Source organism: Taudactylus pleione, unplaced genomic scaffold (assembly GCF_031769625.1).
Source record: "Taudactylus pleione unplaced genomic scaffold, aTauple2 ptg000906l, whole genome shotgun sequence".
Classification (NCBI taxonomy): Eukaryota; Metazoa; Chordata; class Amphibia; order Anura; family Myobatrachidae; genus Taudactylus; species Taudactylus pleione.
In genome coordinates this window covers 2,072,830-2,089,134 of record NW_028285307.1, presented here as the reverse complement: position 1 = coordinate 2,089,134, position 16,305 = coordinate 2,072,830, and the positions used below count along the sequence as shown (strand labels likewise).

Sequence of the window (16,305 nt, the reverse complement as noted above, 5' to 3'; positions counted from 1 at the left end):
GAGGAGAGAACACAGAGGAGAGAACGCAGAGGAGAGAACGCACAGGAGAGAACGCAGAGGAGAGAACGCAGAGGAGAGAACGCAGAGGAGAGAACGCACAGGAGAGTACGCACAGGAGAGAACGCACAGGAGAGAACGCAGAGGAGAGAACGCAGAGGAGAGAACACGCAGGAGAGAACGCACAGGAGAGAACGCGCAGGAGAGAACGCGCAGGAGAGAACGCAGAGGAGAGAACGCAGAGGAGAGAACGCAGAGGAGAGAACGCAGAGGAGAGAACGCACAGGAGAGAACGCATGAATACACTTGGCCGATATTTCCATACTGCGTACGCGAACTATACGGTGCGGTCTGGCAAGCATGCGCAGACTACACGCAGCGAGCATGCGGACCCCCTCCGATATTGAATGACAGAAATTGCTGTTTGTGGGTGGTGACGGGGGGTGGTCGGGCGAACGCAAGCGTGCCTGTGTGTTGGGATGCTGTTTTAGGGGCGTCCATAATTAAGCAGTGCGGCGATGGACGCAGTGATGAGACTCACACAGGAAGTTGCCAAGATCCTGTGCGAGGTCTGGTCAATCACTATTATGCAAATGTGGTCGATGGTTGTCGATGTTACCGATGTTAGCGCTATCTTGCGTACTGATCAGGCTGAGAGTAAAGGGGGATGGGCGTCTGTATCATGTGCTGCCGTCTGTGCGTATGCATTGATTAGCATATCCTCGCAGCGGCTGGGTGCATGCGTCTGCTAGCGTGCGTTCCTTACTGAATCAGGGCCACAGTGCAGTATGATATAAGGGGGCAGTGGTGGTATTAGTCTCTATGGCAAACAAAGATATTTATTTTATTTTCCCACCTACCTGTGATTGGTTTATTATCTTACACACTCCCCTTTCGTATCTGTATACTACTGGACAGAGCTTATATATGTTGGTTGCCATTGGTAACAGCACAGAGGGCCTGATTCAGAGCAGGACGCTCTTTAAGAGTGCTCGCTCTGAATCAGGGCGTTTTTTTGTTTTTTGGTTGCGGCCTCCCGGTGGCTCGCTAAGCTGTGGGTGACCAGGTGATGGTCGAGATGGTCGCGACCATTGGGGTTTGCGACGAGACCCTTGTGGTAGGGTCTCGTCTGTCGCAAGCCCAAGAGAGCTTCCTGCTCTAAAAGAGCAGGAAGCTCTCCACTGACATCACTGGTGATGTCAGTGGTGCCTCCCACAAACGGCAGGCGTTTCTTCTGGAACGCCTCCGTTTGTGTAGCCACTCCCCCTGCCCCGCCTACAAAACAGGGCGAGCTGTCGATCAACATCGACAGCCGCCCCTTTTGTAGTGAGTCCCGGAACAAGAGAATTTCTCTCTCACTCAGGGGCTTGCACATGCGCGCGGCGAGCGTGCGCAGTACCCCACCATCGACCCGCTTGCGAGCGCTATGCACTCGCGAGCAGGTCTGAATCAGGCCCAGATTTCCCTTTTCCCATGAGATTGTATTTAGAGATCTCATCCCTCAGCTTGTATGATGTCACATCTGTAGTGCGGATTCATCCCTTCCTATACAGATGATGTCACTTAGCTCTGCACTAGATGACATACATGTATATGGGCTGAGAGGCGTGTACCTTCCCATGATGCTCCTTGGCGTCCAGCTGACCGTACTGCAGGTAGCGCTCGGCCACGGCATACGTCTGGCACCGCAGGCCCCTCGCCGCGTACAGGTGGAGGATTCTGCAATAATGGAATAGAAACCTCCATGTTACATACTGAACATTGATGTGACAGATCCATACTCTCATCTAATGGGCTAATCCTATAGAGAAATATCATATAACAACTTAGCAAATAAATATTGCTGTGGAAGTAGATGTACAGTGGACGCACCCTATACTATAAATGAGTTATTGTATCACACGCTGCACTGCAGTCTAACGCCCCCCTTACATTATAACAGGGGCTGCTAGATACTAATGTGAATAAATAAATAAATGCAAAGTAATCTGTATACTGCCCCTATGAATAGCACTAACTTTGGCCAAATAGCAAAATATAGCGCAGCCTAGTAGCCCCTGGGAGTAGTCTGTGTAGCACGCTGCCGCGAGCACTGCGGTGTATTTCACCATAGCTGCGTCTGCGACTTTTTCCTAATGCTGCTATCACTAGCCGTACATTGATGTGACACTAGGGGACTACAGATCTAACCTCTCGAGTGAAGACATCCTAAGTCGCTGCGATAAGTGGGCTTTAGCACACCCTAATTGGTGATATGTTTCCCCTTCGCCACTGAGGGGTCTATTTACTAAGTCCTGGAGAGCGATAAAGTGGTTGGAGATAAAGTACCAACTAACCAGCTCCTAACTGTCACTTTACAGGCTGTGTATGAGAATTTGACAGTTAGGAGCTAATTGGTTGGTACTTTGGGGTTGATGTACTAAGCTCTGGAAAGTGATAACTTGGAGAGTGATAAACAACCAGCCATTCAGCTCCTAACTGTCATGTTACAGGGTGCCGGGTCTATTTACTAAGCCTTGGGCGGAGATAAAGTGAACGGAGATTAAGGCCCTCATTCAGAGCCGTACGCTCTGAGCAGAGCGCACGCTCTGAATGAGGGCCGGGCTCCATTTTCATGGAGCGTCCTCCTGGACGCTCGTATAGCTGTGGGTCACCACCCACAGGCTATACGAGCGTGCATTGTGATGGTCGCGATGGTCGAGACCATCGCGACCATCGAATTTGCGAGCCGGAGCCTGCGGTTGAGGTTTTCAACCGCAAGCTCCGGAGTGATTTTGGCTCTATCAGAGCCCAAATCACTCCCACTGATATCACTAGTGATGTCAGTGGGCCGGCTTCTGACGGGAGGCGTTCCCGTGGGAACGCCCCCGTCAGAGAGGCGCGCCCCCGGCACGCCCACCAATGGGGGCGTGCTGTCAATCAACATTGACAGCACGCCCCCTTTGATCGGACACAACGAGCGAAGGACTTTCCTTCGCTCGTCGCGTCTGGCGCATGCGCACGACGGAGCTCCCTCCGTCGTGCGCATGCTCAGTCCATAACATCGACCCACTTGCGAGCGGACAGCCGCTCGCGAGTGGGTCTGAATCAGGCCCTAAGTCCCAACCAATCAGCTCCTAACTGCCATGTTACAGGCTATATTTAATAAATGACAGGCACGTACACAATGAATGATATGAACGATAACGATATCGTTGAACGATATATCGTTCATATCGCCCAGCATGTATGCGCTCTCCAACAAATGATGCGCGCTCCTGCGGATCGTTAATGGCTCAATCTGGGGATATCGTTAGAGATACCACGCCACCAAACACAGCATGACCCCGCCCCCCCCTGATAGTCATTGTTGCCGGCATCGGCAAGTGTGGATGTACTTAACGATGCTGGCACCCCCGCCGCTGACGACATCGCCCTGTACACACATCGCCCAGTGTGTATGGGTCTGTAGGAGCTGACTGGTTGGTAGTTTGTCACTCTCCAATTTATCACTTTCCAGAGCCTAGTACCTATCTCTATCCACTTTATCTCTCCCCCAGGCTTAGTACATTAGTGTGTGGGTGCGGTGCTGGTAGTAGATGAGCCAGAAATGGCAGTGAGGGGAATGTGCGCCTGATTCAGAGCAGAACGCTCGCTCTGAATCAGGGCCCTCCTCCATGAAAATGGATCGTCCTTCTGGACGCTCGCATAGCTGTGGAGGACCACCCACAGCTTATGCGAGCGCCCATGATGATGGTCGCGATGGTCAAGACCATCGCGACCATCGGGCTTGCGACGGAGACTCTGCGGTAGGGTCTCACTGCCGCAAGCCCTGGAGTGATTTTGGCTCTATTAGAGCCAAAATCACTCCCACTGACATCACTAGTGATGTCAGTGGGGCCGGCTTCAGACGGTAGGCGTTCCCATGGGAACGCCTCCGTCTGGCAGCCACGCCCCCGGCACGCCCACCAAAGGGGGCGTGCTGTCAATCAACATCGACAGCACGACCCCTTTGGTGCGAGACCCGGAGTGACGGAAAGCCCGTCGCTATCCGGGTCTTGCGCATGCGCTCGACTGAGCTCCCTCCATCGTGCGCATGCGCAGTGGGGCAACATCGACCCACTTGCGAGCGTCCTTTGCTCGCGAGCGGGTCTGAATGACCCCCTGTGTGGTAAAGTGTCTAGTAACAGGAGCCGATGTTCTCAGCAGACAATGGGCTCATGGTTTTGATGGTCACACGGCGATGGTAACATTGATGCTGGGCCCTTAATGTCCCTTCCCTAAGAGAAAGCAACAAGAAAACAAACATATACATTTTCTATAACCCCCAAACCACTCACGTGTCCCCATCCTCATCACGGTGCAGCAGCTGCTCCGGGCTGAGGCCCAGAATCTGTGCTCGGGCTTCCTCCAAGTCCATAGGCATCATATCTGGAACCACGGAGCCCGCCATCCTCAGAAAGGACTCCGCTCCAGAGGCTGAACAGGATGCGGAGCCGTGTCCCAGCCAGGAGGAATCATGGGTAAAAGCGGGTAAGTAGGAACCGTGTGATGCAGATGCAGCCTTATAAAATAATAATAATAATTATAGTCACTGCATCTATTATTTATATATAATGTTTCAATATTCTTATATAAAGAACTGTTCTCATGTATGTCTTATGTAGAGGCAGCGACCTCTATGGTGGAGGCTTTAGATGTATGTGGTAATACTTTAATTTACCACTAGAGGGCAGAGCATAATCTAAAGCTTTGGGGTCAGTTCAGTCAGTGCCATCCTATGCGGCACATACAGTACAGTAGCCCCTACACCACATATTATAATACACACTCCTATGGGGCTGCAAATGAAAATGAGCAACTATGGGAACATTTGGTGTGAAATCGGCACGATTCAGGGTTCCAATGCCGTAGAAAAGGCTCATCTCAGGAATCTCCCGCAATTCAGCCACTAAATGAACTGACCCCTTTGTCTCTTAAACTGACTGCACTTGGGGGAAAATGTATCAAGACTTGGAGAGAGACAAAGTGGAGAAGTTGCCCAAATCAACCAATCAGCTTCCAGCTCTTATTTATCTAGCACAGTCTATTAAATGACAGTTAAAAGCTGTTTAGTTGCCATTGGCAACTTTTCCCACTTTATATCCCTCCAAGGTTTGATACATCTCCCCCTTCTAACGATATAGTCTCTGAATATGAAGTGGACCACACACACACATATGGTGGGGGTGAGCCGGCCATTCTGTTCTCAGCCATAGGCGTATTTACAATGGGGGCAGGGTGTGCCATGCACATGGGCCCCTGTGTCCAGGGGGGCCACGCACTGTACACCCTGCACCCATAATATACTTACCATATACCGGCAATAGGGTCTCTCCTCCATTTTCCCAGTGATAGTCCGGAAGATGGCACCGTGCAGTGAAGACAAAGGCCCTGATTCAGAGCCAGACGCTCTTTTAGAGCGCTTGCTCTGAATCAGAGCGGCATTTTTTTTTTGAGCCAGCCTCCTGGCCGCTCGCTAAGACCATCGTGACCATCGGGCTTGCGATGAGACCCTTGTGGTAGGGTCTCGTTCATCGCATGCCCCAGTGGACTTCCTGCTCTAATAGAGCAGGATGTCCATCTACTGACATTACTAGTGATGTCAGTAGAAGGACCGCCCACAAACGGAAGGTGTTCCCTCGGGAACGCCTCCGTTTGTCCAGCCACCCCCCCCTGCCTGCCTCCAAAACGGGGTGAGCTGTCAATCACAATCGACAGCTGCCCCGTTTTGGTGCGAGACCCGTAGCGACGGAGCACCCGTCGTCGGCCGGGTCTCGCGCATGCGCACGCCGGAGGTGGCGCATGCGCAGGGGGTGAACATCGACCTAAATGTGAGCGCATAGCGCTTGCGAGTGGATCTGAATCAGCCCCAAAGACCCTAGCACTGAGCCAGAGCCTTTGCTCTCTTGTGTGCGTGCGCCATCCTCCCTGTTGGGTTTATTTGCTTTGTAACCTCAATGTCCACGTGATAAAATGCTGTTATAAAGAGCGTTACATTGCGCTCCATCATGGCGGTCACTTCATCAGTTACTGTATACATAGATCTTTACTGTGTCTCACCCCTATGTCCGTCTCCAGGGATTGAGAATCGCTCCTCCCCATCTCGTATCTTCCCTCATGGCTGTACACTGGGCCAGGCCTCGAAGCGTATAGGTCCGGCAGCGAGGAGTAGGCATAGAGAGGGGTCGGCCTTTGGTACAAAAGGGAGTCATCCTCTCTCTGGCTGGGGCTGTGGTGGCCGAATGGAGCACTACTGACTGTGCCTACACGGGAGAAGAGGGCTCATATTCAGCATTACCACATTTACTATATATATATATAGATATATATATATATATACACACAGTATACATATACCATATATTAGAGATGAGCGGGTTCGGTTTTATTCACTTTTACTTGGTTATGTTTGAATCTCAAAAAACGTCATCCTATTGGCTATCTGGCTGTCACGTGATTTGGATTGCCAATATAAATCTCAGCTAATCCGAACTTGTGCTAATTTGGTGAAAAGAACAAAAATAAAACCGGACTCGCACATCTCTGTAATTGTACAACTGCTGCAGAATATTGTTGAACTATATAGATAGATAAATAGCTACACAGACATTGCGCAAAAGACACTTCCAGCCGACCGTACTGTAGTATTAACACTGATTGTGTAATTATTCACCTCCACCCCGAAATGTAGTCACAGAGAGAGAGGAACAGGCAAAGGCCAAAGAGAGAACAGAGGAGGCGAGAGCAGTGACAGAGGAGGAGAGAGCAGTGACAGAGGAGGAGAGAGCAGAGGAGGAGGAGAGAGCAGTGAGAGAGGAGGAGAGAGCAGTGACAGAGGAGAGAGCAGAGGAGAGAGCAGAGGAGGAGAGAGCAGTGAGAGAGGAGGAGAGAGCAGTGAGAGAGGAGAGAGCAGTGAGAGAGCAGGAGAGAGCAGAGGAGGAGAGAGCAGTGACAGAGGAGGAGAGAGCAGAGGAGGAGAGAGCAATGAGAGAGCAGTGACAGAGGAGGAGAGAGCAGTGACAGAGGAGGAGAGAGCAGTGAGAGAGGAGAGAGCAGAGGAGGAGAGAGCAGTGACAGAGGAGGAGAGAGCAGAGACAGAGGAGGAGAGAGCAGTGACAGAGGAGGAGAGAGCAGTGACAGAGGAGGAGAGAGCAGAGGAGGAGAGAGCAGTGACAGAGGAGGAGAGAGCAGTGAGAGAGGAGAGAGCAGAGGAGGAGAGAGCAGAGGAGGAGAGAGCAGTGACAGAGGAGGAGAGAGCAGTGACAGAGAAGGAGAGAGCAGAGGAGGAGAGAGCAGTGACAAAGGAGGAGAGAGCAGTGACAGAGGAGGAGAGAGCAGTGTTAGAGCAGGAGAGAGCAGTGACAGAGGAGGAGAGAGCAGTGACAGAGGAGGAGAGAGCAGAGGAGGAGAGAGCAGTGACAAAGGAGGAGAGAGCAGTGACAGAGGAGGAGAGAGCAGTGAGAGAGCAGTGAGAGAGGAGGAGAGAGCAGTGACAGAGGAGGAGAGAGCAGTGAAAGAGCAGTGAGAGAGGAGGAGAGAGCAGTGACAGAGGAGGAGAGAGCAGTGACAGAGGAGGAGAGAGCAGTGAGAGAGGAGGAGAGAGCAGTGACAGAGGAGGAGAGAGCAGAGGAGGAGAAAGCAGTGACAGAGGAGGAGAGAGCAGAGGAGGAGAGAGCAGAGGAGGAGAGAGCAGTGACAGAGGAGGAGAGAGCAGTAAGAGAGGAGGAGAGAGCAGTGACAGAGGAGGAGAGAGCAGTGACAAAGAAGGAGAGAGCAGAGGAGGAGAGAGCAGTGACAGAGGAGGAGAGAGCAGTGACAGAGGAGGAGAGAGCAGAGGAGGAGAGAGCAGTGACAGAGGAGGAGAGAGCAGAGGAGGAGAGAGCAGTGACAGAGGAGGAGAGAGCAGAGGAGGAGAGAGCAGTGACAGAGGAGGAGAGAGCAGAGGAGGAGAGAGCAGTGACAGAGGAGGAGAGAGCAGTGAGAGAGGAGGAGAGAGCAGAGGAGGAGAGAGCAGAGGAGAAGAGAGCAGTGACAGAGGAGGAGAGAGCAGAGGAGGAGAAAGCAGTGACAGAGGAGGAGAGAGCAGTGACAGAAGAGGAGAGAGCAATGAGAGAGGAGGAGAGAGCAGTGACAGAGGAGGAGAGAGCAGTGAGAGAGGAGGAGAGAGCAGAGGAGGAGAGAGCAGAGGAGAGAGCAGTTACAGAGGAGGAGAGAGCAGTGACAGAGAAGGAGAGAGCAGTGACAGAGGAGGAGAGAGCAGTGACAGAGGAGGAGAGAGCAGTGAGAGAGGAGGAGAGAGCAGTGACAGAGGAGGAGAGAGCAGTGAGAGAGGAGGAGAGAGCAGTGACAGAGGAGGAGAGAGCAGTGACAGAGGAGGAGAGAGCAGAGGAGGAGAGAGCAGTGACAGAGGAGGAGAGAGCAGAGGAGGGGAAAGCAGTGACAGAGGAGGAGAGAGCAGTGACAGAGGAGGAGAGAGCAGTGAGAGAGGAGGAGAGAGCAGTGACAGAGGAGGAGAGAGCAGTGAGAGAGGAGGAGAGAGCAGAGGAGGAGAGAGCAGTGACAGAGGAGGAGAGAGCAGTAAGAGAGGAGGAGAGAGCAGTGACAGAGAAGGAGAGAGCAGAGGAGGAGAGAGCAGTGACAGAGGAGGAGAGAGCAGTGACAGAGGAGGAGAGAGCAGAGGAGGAGAGAGCAGTGACAGAGGAGGAGAGAGCAGAGGAGGAGAGAGCAGTGACAGAGGAGGAGAGAGCAGAGGAGGAGAGAGCAGTGACAGAGGAGGAGAGAGCAGAGGAGGAGAGAGCAGTGACAGAGGAGGAGAGAGCAGTGACAGAGGAGGAGAGAGCAGAGGAGGAGAGAGCAGTGAGAGAGGAGGAGAGAGCAGTGAGAGAGGAGGAGAGAGCTGTGAGAGAGGAGGAGAGAGCAGTGACAGAGGATGAGAGAGCAGTGACAGAGGACTGACAATCACACACCTGAATCTTCCTTATATTCCACCAGGGATGGAGTAATCTAGAAAAACACACAAAGAAAACAGCGTATAATGATCATGGCATCTGTACACAAAGATGACATTTTATCATTTGCGTTATATCGATTCTTGGAGCGATTCTTGGTTACTGAATACAGAGCGAGGCCGGATAATACTGAGAGGGTAGAATATCTATCTGGCTCAGTATCCAGGCCATAGACTGCAGTCACTACCACATCCGCCATCCTCCTGTGCTTTACAAAGGAGATTTTCCAGTGGGTGACAGCACACATAGGGGCCTATGTATCAAAGCTGGATGTGAGATAAAATTGTGAAATATATATCACCAACCAATCAGCTCCAAACTATCATTTCTTAAACACAGCCTGCAAAATGTAAGTTAGAAGCTGATTGGTTGGTGATATATAGCTCACATTAAGCTTTGATACATATGCCCCATAGGCTGATAGGGTCCATCTGTAAGGGACAGTCGTACACAGGTCCAAACGTGGGTGCATCTGCCGAGTTTTTGCAAACTGCGCCATTGTCATTGTGTATCTCTGTGCCGTTCTGAGCCAGGCGGATCTCGCCTATTTATCGCCGAGTCCTGCGTAGCCTGAGGAGACGCCTGTTTCAGATGTTCCTATTGCCCCCAGCATGGGGTGGGTGTAACTGCTGAGACTAGTGATGATGGCAATGCTAGCGGACAGAATGAAGTGTGTATGCATTAGTACATACATATAGTCACATTAGCGCTCCGAATGTGGCATCGTACAGGCCTGTGTGCGCTTTCTGGGACGTCATCATGTGGCTGATGGAGCCAGTCTGTCAGTGCCTCAGTAAGTCTGTCAGTGCCTCAGTCTGTCTGTCAGTGCCTCAGTCTGTCTGTCAGTGCCTCAGTCTGTCTGTCAGTGCCTCTATATGTCTGTGAGAGCCTCAGTCTGTTTGTCATCACCTTAGTCTGTCTGTCAGTGCCTCAGTCTGTCTGTCAGTGCCTCAGTTTGTCTGTGAGAGCCTCAGTCTGTCTGTCAGAGCCTCTGTCTGTCTGTCAGTGCCTCAGTATGTCTTTCAGAGCCTCAGTCTGTCTGTAATCACCTCTGTCTGTCAGTGCCTCAGTCTGTCTGTCGGAGCCTCAGTCTGTCTGTAAGAGTCTCAGTCTGTCTGTCAACACCACAGTCTGTCTGTCAGAGCCTCAGTCTGTCTGTCAGTGCCTCAGTATGTCTGTCAGAGCCTCAGTCTGTCTGTCAGTGCCTCAGTATGTCTGTCAGAGCCTCAGTCTGCCTGTCATCACCTCAGTCTGTCTGTCAGTGCCTCACTCTTTATGTCAGAGCCTCTGTCTGTCAGTGCCTCATCTGTCTGTCATCACCTCAGTCTGTCTGTCAGTGCCTCAGTCTGTCTGCAAGTGCCTCTATATGTCTGTCAGCACCTCAGTCTTTCTGTCAGAGCCTCAGTATGTCTGTCAGTGCCTCAGTCTTTCTGTCAGAGCCTCTGTCTGTCTGTCAGTGCCTCAGTATGTCTTTCAGAGCCTCAGTCTGTCTGTCAGAGCCTCTGCCTGTCAGTGCCTCAGTCTGTCTGTCGGAGCCTCAGTCTGTCTATCAGAGCCTCAGTCTGTCTGTCATCACCTCAGTCTTTCTGTCAGAGGATCAGTCTGTCTCTCAGTGCCTCAGTGTGTCTGTCAGTGCCTCAGTGTGTCTGTCAGTGCCTCAGTCTGTATGCCAGTGCCTCAGTCTGTCTGTCAATACCTCAGTCTGTCTGTAAGAGTCTCAGTCTGTCTGTCAGTGCCTCATTCTTTATGTCAGTGCCTCAGTCTGTCTGTCAGTGACTCAGTTTGTCTGTCAGAGCCTTAGTCTGTCTGTGAGAGCCTCAGTCTGTCTGTCAGCACCTCAGTCTGTCTGTCAGAGCCTCAGTCTGTCTGTATGAGTCTCAGTCTGTCTGTCAGCACCACAGTCTGTCTGTCAGAGCCTCAGTCTGTCTGTCAGTGTATGTCTGTCAGAGCCTCAGTCTGTCTGTCAGAGCCTCAGTCTGTCTGTCAGTGCCTCAGTATGTCTGTCAGTGCCTCTGTCTGTCAGTGCCTCAGTATGTCTTTCAGAGCCTCAATCTGTCAGTCAGAGCCTCAGTCCATCTATCAGAGCCTCAGTCTGCCTGTCAGCACCTCAGTCTGTCTGTCAGCACCACAGTCTGTCTGTCAGAGCCTCAGTCTGTCAGTCAGTGCCTCAGTTTGTCTGTCAGAGCCTCAATTTGTCTGTCAGAGCCTCAGTCTGTCTATCAGAGCCTCAGTCGGTCTGTCAGTGCCTCAGTGTATCTGTCAGAGCCTCAGTCTGCCTGTCATCAACTCAGTCTGTCTGTCAGTGCCTCAGTCTGTCTGTAAGTGCCTCAGTTTGTCTGTGAGAGCCTCAGTCTGTCTGCAAGTGCCTCTAAATGTCTGTCAGCACCTCAGTCTGTCTGTCAGACCCTCAGTCTTTCTGTCAGAGCGTCAGTATGTCTGTCATTGCCTCAGTCTTTCTGTCAGAGCCTCAGTCTTTCTGTCAGAGACTCTGTCTGTTTGTCAGTGCCTCAGTATGTCTTTCAGTGCCTCATTCTGTCTGTCAGAGCCTCTGTCTGTCAGTGCCTCAGTCTGTCTGTAAGAGTCTCAGTCTGTCTGTCAGTGCCTCAGTCTTTATGTCAGAGCCTCTGTCTGTCAGTGCCTCAGTCTGTCTGTCATCACCACAGTCTGTCTGTCAGTGCCTCAGTCTGTCTGTCAGTGCCTCAGTCTGTCTGTCAGCGCCTCAGTATGTCTGTCAGTGCCTCAGTCTGTCTGTCAGTGCCTCTATATGTCTGTGAGAGCCTCAGTCTGTTTGTCATCATCTCAGTCTGTCTGTCAGTGCCTCAGTTTGTCTGTGAGAGCCTCAGTCTGTCTGTCAGAGCCTCTGTCTGTCTGTCAGTGCCGCAGTATGTCTTTCAGAGCCTCAGTCTGTCTGTCATCTCCTCTGTCTGTCAGTGCCTCAGTCTGTCTGTCGGAGCCTCAGTCTGTCTATCAGAGCCTCAGTCTGTCTGTCATCACCTCAGTCTGTCTGTCAGTGCCTCAGTCTGTCTGTCAGTGCCTCAGTCTGTCTGTCAGTGCCTCAGTCTTTCTGTCAGAGCCTCTGTCTGTCAGTGCCTCAGTATGTCTTTCAGAGCCTCAGTCTGTCTGTCAGAGCCTCTGTCTGTCAGTGCCTCAGTCTGTCGGAGCCTCAGTCTGTCTATCAGAGCCTCAGTCTGTCTGTCAGCACCTCAGTCTTTCTGTCAGAGGATCAGTCTGTCTGTCAGTGCCTCAGATTGTCTGTCAGTGCCTCAGTCTGTCTATCAGAGCCTCAGTCTGTCTGTCAGTGCCTCTGTGTATCTGTCAGAGCCTCAGTCTGTCAGTGCCTCAGTCTGTCTGTAAGTGCCTCAGTTTGTCTTTGAGAGCCTCAGTCTGTCTGCAAGTGCCTCTAAATGTCTGTCAGCACCTCAGTCTGTCTGTCAGTGCCTCAGTCTTTCTGTCTGAGTCTCTGTCTGTTTGTCAGTGCCTCAGTATGTCTTTCAGAGCCTCAGTCTGTCTGTCAGAGCCTCTGTCTGTCAGTGCCTCAGTCTGTCTGTCGGAGCCTCAGTCTGTCTGTCATCACCTCAGTCTTTCTGTCAGAGGATCAGTCTGTCTGTCAGTGCCTCAGTGTGTCTGTCAGTGCCTCAGTGTGTCTGTCAGTGCCTCTGTCTATATGACAGTGGCTCAGTCTGTCTGTCAATATCTCAGTCTGTCTGTAAGAGTCTCAGTCTGTCTGTCAGTGCCTCAGTCTTTATGTCAGAGCCTCTGTCTGTCAGTGCTTCAGTCTGTCTGTCAGTGCCTCAGTTTGTCTGTCAGAGACTTAGTCTGTCTGTGAGAGCCTCAGTCTGTCTGTCAGCACCTCAGTCTGTCTGTCAGCACCACAGTCTGTCTGTCAGAGCCTCAGTTTGTCTGTCAGAGCCTCAGTTTGTCTGTCAGTGCCACAGTTTGTCTATCAGAGCCTCAGTCTGTCTGTCAGTGCCTCAGTGTATCTGTCAGAGCCTCAGTCTGCCTGTCATCACCTCAGTCTGTCTGTCAGTGACTCAGTCTGTCTGTAAGTGCCTCAGTTTTGTCTGTGAGAGCCTCAGTCTGTCTGCAAGTGCCTCTATATGACTGTCAGCACCTCAGTCTGTCTGTCAGAGCCTCAGTATGTCTGTCAGTGCCTCTGTCTGTCAGTTCCTCAGTATGTCTTTCAGAGCCTCAGTTTGTCTGTCAGAGCCTCAGTTTGTCTGTCAGTGCCTCAGTCTGTCTATCAGAGCCACAGTCTGTCTGTCAGTGCCTCAGTGTATCTGTCAGAGCCTCAGTCTGCCTGTCATCACCTCAGTCTGTCTGTCAGTGCCTCAGTCTGTCTGTAAGTGCCTCAGTTTGTCTGTGAGAGCCTCAGTCTGTCTGTCAGTGCCTCTAAATGTCTGTCAGCACCTCAGTCTGTCTGTCAGAGCCTCAGTCTTTCTGTCAGAGCCTCAGTATGTCTGTCAGTGCCTCAGTATTTCTGTCAGAGCCTCTGTCTGTTTGTCAGTGCCTCTGTATGTCTTTCAGAGCCTCAGTCTATCTGTCAGAGCCTCTGTCTGTCAGTGCCTCTGTCTCTGTCGGAGCCTCAGTCTGTCTATCAGAGCCTCAGTCTGTCTGTCATCACCTCAGTCTTTCTGTCAGTGGATCAGTCTGTTTGTCAGTGCCTCAGTGTGTCTGTCAGTGCCTCAGTGTGTCTGTCAGTGCCTCAGTCTGTATGCCAGTTGCTCAGTCTGTCTGTCAATACCTCAGTCTGTCTGTTAGAGTCTCAGTCTGTCTGTCAGTGCCTCAGTCTTTATGTCAGAGCCTCTGTCTGTCAGTGCCTCAGTCTGTCTGTCAGTGCCTCAGTCTGTCTGTCAGAGCCTTAGTCTGTCTGTGAGAGCCTCAGTCTGTCTGTCATCACCTCAGTCTGTCTGTCAGTGCCTCAGTCTGTCTGTCAGTGCCTCAGTCTGTCTATCTGAGTCTCTGTCAGTCTGTCAGAGCCTCAGTCTGTCTGTCAGCACCACAGTCTGTCTGTCTGAGCCTCAGTCTGTCTGTCAGTGTCTCAGTTTGTCTGTCAGAGCCTCAGTCTGTCTGTAAGAGTCTCAGTCTGTCTGTAAGAGTCTCAGTCTGTCTGTCAGCACCACAGTCTGTCTGTCTGTCAGAGCCTCAGTCTGTCTGTAAGAGCCTCAGTCTGTCTGTCAGAGCCTCAGTATGTCTGTCAGTTCCTCAGTCTTTCTGTCAGAGCCTCTGTCTGTCAGTGCCTCAGTATGTCTTTCAGAGCCCCAGCCTGTCAGTCATAGCCTCAGTCCGTCTATCAGAGCCTCAGTCTGTCTGTCAGTGCCTCAGTTTGTCTGTCAGTGCCTCAGTCTGTCTATCAGAGCCTCAGTCTGTCTGTCAGTGCCTCAGTCTATCTGTCAGAGCCTCAGTCTGTCTGTCATCACCTCAGTCTGTCTGTCAGTGCCTCAGTCTGTCTGTCAGTGCCTCAGTTTGTCTGTGAGAGCCTCAGTCTGTCTATCAGTGCCTCTATATGTCTGTCAGAGCCTCAGTATGTCTGTCAGAGCCTCAGTCTGTCTGTCAGTGCCTCAGTTTGTCTGTGAGAGCCTCTGTCTGTCTGCAAGTGCCTCTATATGTCTGTCAGTACCACAGTCTTTCTGTCAGTGCCTCAGTCTTTCTGTCAGAGCCTCAGTCTGTCTGTCGGAGCCTCAGTCTGTTTATCAGAGCCTCAGTCTGTCTGTCATCACCTCAGTCTTTCTGTCAGTGGATCAGTCTGTCTGTCAGTGCCTCAGTGTGTCTGTCAGTGCCTCAGTGTGTCTGTCAGTCCCTCAGTCTGTATGCCAGTGCCTCAGTCTGTCTGTCAATACCTCAGTCTGTCTGTAAGAGTCTCAGTCTGTCTGTCAGTGCCTCAGTCTTTATGTCAGAGCCTCTGTCTGTCAGTGCCTCAGTCTGTCTGTCAGTGCCTCAGTCTGTCTGTCAGAGCCTTAGTCTGTCTGTGAGAGCCTCAGTCTGTCTGTCATCACCTCAGTCTGTCTGTCAGTGCCTCAGTCTGTCTATCTGAGTCTCTGTCAGTCTGTCAGAGCCTCAGTCTGTCTGTCAGCACCACAGTCTGTCTGTCTGAGCCTCAGTCTGTCTGTCAGTGTCTCAGTTTGTCTGTCAGAGCCTCAGTCTGTCTGTAAGAGTCTCAGTCTGTCTGTCAGCACCACAGTCTGTCTGTCTGTCAGAGCCTCAGTCTGTCTGTAAGAGCCTCAGTCTGTCTGTCAGAGCCTCAGTATGTCTGTCAGTTCCTCAGTCTTTCTGTCAGAGCCTCTGTCTGTCAGTGCCTTAGTATGTCTTTCAGAGCCCCAGCCTGTCAGTCATAGCCTCAGTCCGTCTATCAGAGCCTCAGTCTGTCTGTCAGTGCCTCAGTTTGTCTGTCAGTGCCTCAGTCTGTCTATCAGAGCCTCAGTCTGTCTGTCAGTGCCTCAGTCTATCTGTCAGAGCCTCAGTCTGTCTGTCATCACCTCAGTCTGTCTGTCAGTGCCTCAGTCTGTCTGTCAGTGCCTCAGTTTGTCTGTGAGAGCCTCAGTCTATCAGTGCCTCTATATGTCTGTCAGCACCTCAGTATGTCTGTCAGAGCCTCAGTCTGTCTGTCAGTGCCTCATTTTGTCTGTGAGAGCCTCTGTCTGTCTGCAAGTGCCTCTATATGTCTGTCAGCACCACAGTCTTTCTGTCAGTGCCTCAGTCTTTCTGTCAGAGCCTCAGTCTGTCTGTCGGAGCCTCAGTCTGTTTATCAGAGCCTCAGTCTGTCTGTCATCACCTCAGTCTTTCTGTCAGTGGATCAGTCTGTCTGTCAGTCCCTCAGTCTGTATGCCAGTGCCTCAGTCTGTCTGTCAATACCTCAGTCTCTCTGTAAGAGTCTCAGTCTGTCTGTCAGTGCCTCGGTCTTTATGTCAGAGCCTCTGTCTGTCTGTCAGTTCCTCAGTCTGTCTGTCAGTGCCTCAGTCTGTCTGTCAGTGCCTCAGTTTGTCTGTCAGAGCCTTAGTCTGTCTGTCAGTGCCTCTATATGTCTGTGAGATCCACAGTCTGTCTGTCATCACCTCATTCTGTCTGTCAGTGCCTCAGTCTGTCTGTCTTAGTCTCTGTCTGTCTGTCAGCACCTCAGTATGTCTGTCAGAGCCTCAGTCTGTCTGTAAGAGTCTCAGACTGTCTGTCAGCACCACAGTCTGTCTGTCAGAGCCTCAGTCTGTCTGCCAGTGCCTCAGTATGTCTGTCAGTGCCTCTGTCTTTCTGTCAGAGCCTCTGTTTGTCTGTCAGTGCCTCAGTATGT

The 16,305-nt window shown here is 51.6% G+C and overlaps 1 protein-coding gene across 1 annotated transcript in view; it reads right to left on the bottom strand.

Moving 5' to 3' along the window:
• Window positions 1-16,305, bottom strand: part of NFKBID (NFKB inhibitor delta) — a 36,943-nt gene that overhangs the window by 6,000 nt on the left and 14,638 nt on the right. Inside the window, exons 3-6 of the mRNA XM_088459364.1 lie at window positions 8,985-9,021; window positions 6,079-6,281; window positions 4,317-4,540; window positions 1,611-1,716 (exon numbers count right to left, since the gene is read on the bottom strand). Of these exons, the coding sequence (XP_088315490.1) occupies window positions 1,611-1,716; window positions 4,317-4,540; window positions 6,079-6,281; window positions 8,985-9,021 (570 nt within the window). The remainder of the gene's footprint in view (window positions 1-1,610; window positions 1,717-4,316; window positions 4,541-6,078; window positions 6,282-8,984; window positions 9,022-16,305) is intronic.